This window comes from Drosophila novamexicana, unplaced genomic scaffold (genome assembly GCF_003285875.2).
Source record: "Drosophila novamexicana strain 15010-1031.04,08,12 unplaced genomic scaffold, DnovRS2.1 tig00001340-arrow-arrow-pilon, whole genome shotgun sequence".
NCBI lineage: Eukaryota > Metazoa > Arthropoda > Insecta > Diptera > Drosophilidae > Drosophila > Drosophila novamexicana.
Window position 1 is genome coordinate 633,613 of NW_020824850.1, and position 5,337 is coordinate 638,949.

The 5,337-nt window shown below is 42.9% G+C and overlaps 1 protein-coding gene across 1 annotated transcript; it reads left to right on the forward strand.

Moving 5' to 3' along the window:
• Nucleotides 1–4,369: 4,369 nt before the first annotated feature.
• Nucleotides 4,370–5,013, forward strand: LOC115767172. The gene is made up of 2 exons (XM_030711355.1): nucleotides 4,370–4,451; nucleotides 4,517–5,013. The coding sequence occupies exon 2, from the start codon at nucleotides 4,528–4,530 to the stop codon at nucleotides 4,975–4,977; it is 450 nt and encodes a 149-aa protein (XP_030567215.1). The 5' UTR covers nucleotides 4,370–4,451; nucleotides 4,517–4,527; the 3' UTR covers nucleotides 4,978–5,013.
• The last annotated feature ends 324 nt before the right edge of the window (nucleotides 5,014–5,337 follow it).

Here is a 5,337-nt window from a genome sequence, read left to right on the forward strand (position 1 = left end):
ATTTATTTATGAGCTTGGCGTACGGAGAACCCGGAGGAAACTAAAAGAAAACCAGTTCATTTGTCAAGTCTAAGACACGTGTTGGGCAACTTATTTAGCTGCGTTGAATTTAAACCTGGCCTGCGACTAAACGCGTGCCTCGAGATGGTCCAGTAATTGCCATATAGATCGTGCTTTAAAGAAAAGCCCTTGGATTCCGCTCGCCAGACAAACAGAGCCCCCACTCAACGCTTGCCACATGACTTTGCCTGGCATCCATCAACAAAACTCTCTTCAGTTCAAGCTCCCTACGTGGGCGTTGAGTACAGACCATCGTTCTCTCTCCCTCTGTCTGGTATATGTGTATATCTATCCCTGTCAAAAGTATCTTCAATTGTTGTGCGCTGCGCTGATTAATCATGTTACCACTGACAGCTCAACTTTGCGGGCAAGCTGCTTATTAAATTGGCTTAAGATTGCTAGATAAACGTAATAAAAAACGCACAGCAACAGCCAGAGCCACAGCCAGAGACAGAGATACAGATACAGATACATCAACAGACACATGCAGAGTACGTGTAGGTATGAGGACCCCACAAATTGATAAATGCACAAATCGCAGTCGCAGTCGCTGTCGCTGTCGCCGTCAAAGGTTTTCTCAGTGCACCCACTTGAAAGTCGAGTCGGAACAAAAGCGAATTTCATATGAAATTGATGCGATTTCAGTCAGATCGCGTGTGCCTGCCCCCCGCCGGACTGATATTGCTTATTATTTCAATTAATTTGTGCGCCTTTTGTTCTGCTTATTTAAGAGGCGAATCATTAAAAAACACAAAGCCAAATTGTGCATACAAATATTTACATTTAATTCAATCCCCGTGTGGGTGTATAATTATGCGGATCTGGTAAATATGTCAGTGGAACGCTTTATATAGTATACTATACGATTATATAGGAGGACAATTAATGCGAATGCGTACTACAATTTATCTAGACTTCAGTCATTTTCCATTGATTGATTATTTTATTTTTTTTAAGTAAAAACTAAAAGAAACAATATAAATCGATTTGAACCGGCGACTCGTCTTGTTAGTTCGACGCAATCCACAATGAGAAAGTCTAAGATGAAAACATTTCTAATGAGATTTTCTACAAAGTTCATCTTGATCTCTTGAAGTCGACTAGTGTTGATTGACTTCTTCCATATCTTATTATTTTCATATATCTGTTACTTCATATTCTCCTATGGACCTCGGTATCATCTAGCTGCACAATATTGCTGTTCTCGGACATACCCTATCTACATAATTCATACATGAATGAATTCGTTCCCCTTGCCTGAATGACTTCATTAAAACTCGTTGCCCGTTTCAAATCCGTTTCGAATTGCGCTTCGGTTATTAAAACATGCGAGGCGAATGAGCGTATTGCTGGGTGACAGCTCAAATGCAAATATAGAACATAACGTTGAATAAAGCCTGATGCTTCTAGATATTCTTGTGATTCGGTCTTTGAGTTGGGAATTTCACTCTTTGGCCAACTTCTTAAGCTTCCGCAACAACTTTTACTTTCAGGCAGGCATGCGGGCGTCCGGGTGGATAGGCCGGCAGGCAGCGTCCAGCTGTGGCACAAGAGACACCCACAACAACCGCTCGCGTGGTTAACCCACACACACATGCCACAAACGAGCGGGTTCATCCATTTTAAGCCAGCTGAAACTTACAAAAGCGCCCATTAGCAAATGGGGGGACGCACTCGTGTCGTGTTTCGGTCGTGTCGTATCGTGTGTTGTTGCCCCGTGTCCGTCTGTGTGTTTGTTGCCTGTCAGACTGACAGAGGGGCGCAGCCGCAGGCACTACAACCGAAAACCGAAAACCAAAAACCGTAAACAGGAACTCCTCTCGCCAAAATGCTAACTGGCCCATGGTTGCCAGACGGGCGACAGACAAGACAAGACAAGACGAGGCGGGGCAAGGCGACGCGTGTTGCAGCAACTACTTTGCATACACGTTGCACATAAACAACGCTGACTAAAAACGGCGACAACTATAATTAAGCTTAATTGCTGTTTAATGTGAGCCACACAGACAGAGTCAGAGAGTCGGCTCGGAGCCGGAGTCGGATGCGGAATTGGAGTTGGAGCTGGAGCTGGAGTTGGCAACCAGGACCGATAGTTTTTAGCATTTGTCAAGCGCCCACGCATTGACAGTGACTGCTAAACATATCACACACACACACATTTAAGCTTTAATTTAATTATATCTGTAATATGAGAAATGTGCATACATTAAACTGGAGTGAAACCAGGTGTTTGTATAATTGAAAAAGTTGCCTATCTGTTGGCATTATTGTTTTTGGTGTGTGTCGGGGAAATTAATTAGCAATTAAAAATGCAGCCCCGGCAATGGCAATACGTAGCTCTAATCTGTTGTAGAAACACTCGTAATTCATATTTATAAATAGGCAAACATTATTCAAGGTGTCCGCGCTGACTCGAGAACCGTAAATTAAATCAAAATCAAAATGAAAACGATATGGTTAGAATTTATAACGAAAAAAGGTAAAGAATAAATAAATAAGAAAAAAAAGTAAGCAAAAGCCAAACACACAAAAGCCGAAGTTTCAATGCACTATAGTACAGTGTGCCAAGAAATTGTTTTGACAAAGTGAAAAGATTAATATGCAAATTAAACTAAATCTTTTGAGTCTTATTATAATATATCTATATATTTTATATCGGCTTATTATCTTTCTTGGAACCTATTAAGGAATATATGTACCTTATATCGAGATCCATATATCCAGAAAATAAAAATCCATTAATAAAAGAAAAAACTTCCCCAAAAAGATAAAGATAATATGTATGTATCTGAGAACTGCAGTGAAGGGCACTACCTGCCTTAGTCTAGAGACTCGTGGTGAGGGTATGAGAACAAAAAAAACCCATTTGATCCGTGGCCGCCCACAAATTGAACGTCGAACCGTGCTCAGGCCCCGACAGACAAGAGCCCCGTCAATTGGAGGTTGGGGTTGCTGCAACTTGCAACTCGGCAGTTGGTGGCCGGCGTGTGACTCAAACCCAGCTGCAGACCGGAGTTGATCGACCGATCAGTCGATTGGCGACCCAGTGGCGACGACTGCCGCTGCATTTGGCAATGAACTTTTCGATATCGAAATATGCATGGGCTAAACAAAAAGGCAGATACAGATAAATAAATCGAGCGTGGCGCTGCCAATTTGACTTTGAACTCGGTCAAGTCGAGACACATTTGAAGCTGTTTGCATATTTAATTGAACACCTACAACAACTGCTTGCTATTTGCTTGCAACAACAAGAGCGACAACAAATGGTCTGCAGCTGTGTTGGCATAATAATAAGCATTATAATCAGGCGCAAAAGGCTCAATAGGCCAATTGGCTGCCGGCCAACTAAGTGTACAGTTACTTTGTCAAAGCGTTAAGTCGTGCCTGACAAAATAATGACCATTTGTGCATAAACTTATGGCCTTTCAGCCAAATCTCATTAAAACCAATGCCCCAAGACAAACAACTCAACAAAAGGCTCTGCTAGAAGACAGCCCAAACGGAACAAACCAAGAATATTTTCAAATATTCAAATAAATCTTAGTCATAACTCACTCAGAATTAAGTTCCAATTTTAAGTTTTCTCTGCATACATAAATTAATAATAATATGCATTTAAGTTTAACAATTTTAGAACGTTTTAAAATATTCGAGCACAAATGCATTGATGTAATAGAAAATTCTGACAAGCTAGTGAGCAGCGCCAACTCTGGTTGACTTTGCTTAATTCCTTTTAAATATACGCTTTTATTATAATCTCTGTAATAATATTATCAAGCTATCGATAAGTTTGACCAGAGATGATAGTAATTATTAGGCAGTTTTTTCCAGTCAAGGGCCAAACATTTCTTACGATATTTATATTGAAGCCCATCAAAATATTGCCAGCCACTGGAAAAGTCCTTGGCAATAAAATGCAGTTCTTGGTAATAAATAGCTAATCGCTTGCATTGTTTTCCGAAGGAAGTTTTTAATAATCTATGAGTTCTGTATGTCTAGCCTCGGCTGGCTCTACTTGCTGAGCAATTTGGATTGTCCTCTCCCAGAAGACAAGAGGAGAGCTAAGAAATGATTTGTGACTTTTATCAGCCATCATCTGATAACATTGTTTTCTCTAAAAATCAAGCGATTTAGAACGTGACATCGAAATGAACATTATCGACAAAATCGATTTATTGATGTTTCGATAGGTTTTCATTCAACAATTGTTTCAACAATGCGTGCTGTAACGTTCGCAGCTCAATTGAAAAATATAAAAAGAAAAACAAAATGTTTTCAAAGCAAGCTCTGCCTTTCACTTTGCGAAGCCACAAAATCATTTCCCATTGAAACTTACGCAGGACGAGAATAAACGAAAAATTGCTTACGAAAAAAAACAGCTGTGAAAAGTAAGAATTGGCTCATTCAAAATAAAATGCAGCACAGACTCAATGCTTTAACCGATGCTTTACAGCTGTGATAATTATGCCGCCCAGACGCAGCGAGCGGCTGCGCAAGCTACGTGAGGTTGTGACATCGGCGGGGCCCGTGGTGGAGTCCAGGGGTGCGAGACGCCCCCGGCCACGCCCACGACGTGCTCGCGCCAGGGTGCCTGTGAGTGCAGCAGCAGCAGCAGCAGGAACAACCAGGACCAACATTGTGGCTGTGGCTGTGGTCGAGCAGCGCCTGAACGAACGCGAGGATGCGCGCACCTGGTTGCAGTTGGAGGCGCAGTCTACAGCCAGGTCGGTCAGCATTAGCAATGGCAACGGGGAAGGCCAGGTGGACGATGTGTTGACACTGCGCCTGTTGTCGCTGTTCATACGCATCGCACTGCTAGAGTCGCCATCGCTGGCCCAGCTGACCCGCCGTAATCCCCATCAGGGAATTAGAAAGCTGTTTAGAATCATACGGTTTCTGTTTTTTAGACGCTAAACATTTTGTTCAATAAATCGATAGCATCGTTCGCCGGACAGGCGCCCCCACATGATCATGGCATGATTTCCTATCCCGAGTTCTTGGATTACCTATGCTCCTATGCTCCTCATCTGTCTCGCAGGGACTGTCATTTGGGCCGCGTTGCGCCTCCGCATGATTAATTGCCTGGCACGCGTTGGCGATGCCAATCGGCTGCCCAAGTGACAAAAATCAATGCACCGCAAATGTGCGAGACTGTGACTGCAAGTGGCACTCGGCAGCCGGCAGTCGGCAGTCAGAGGTTGCAGCGACGTGTGAGTTACTCGGAATAACACGGCTCATAAATCTTCAGGGCCCAAATCTCGAGATCTGCCGCCC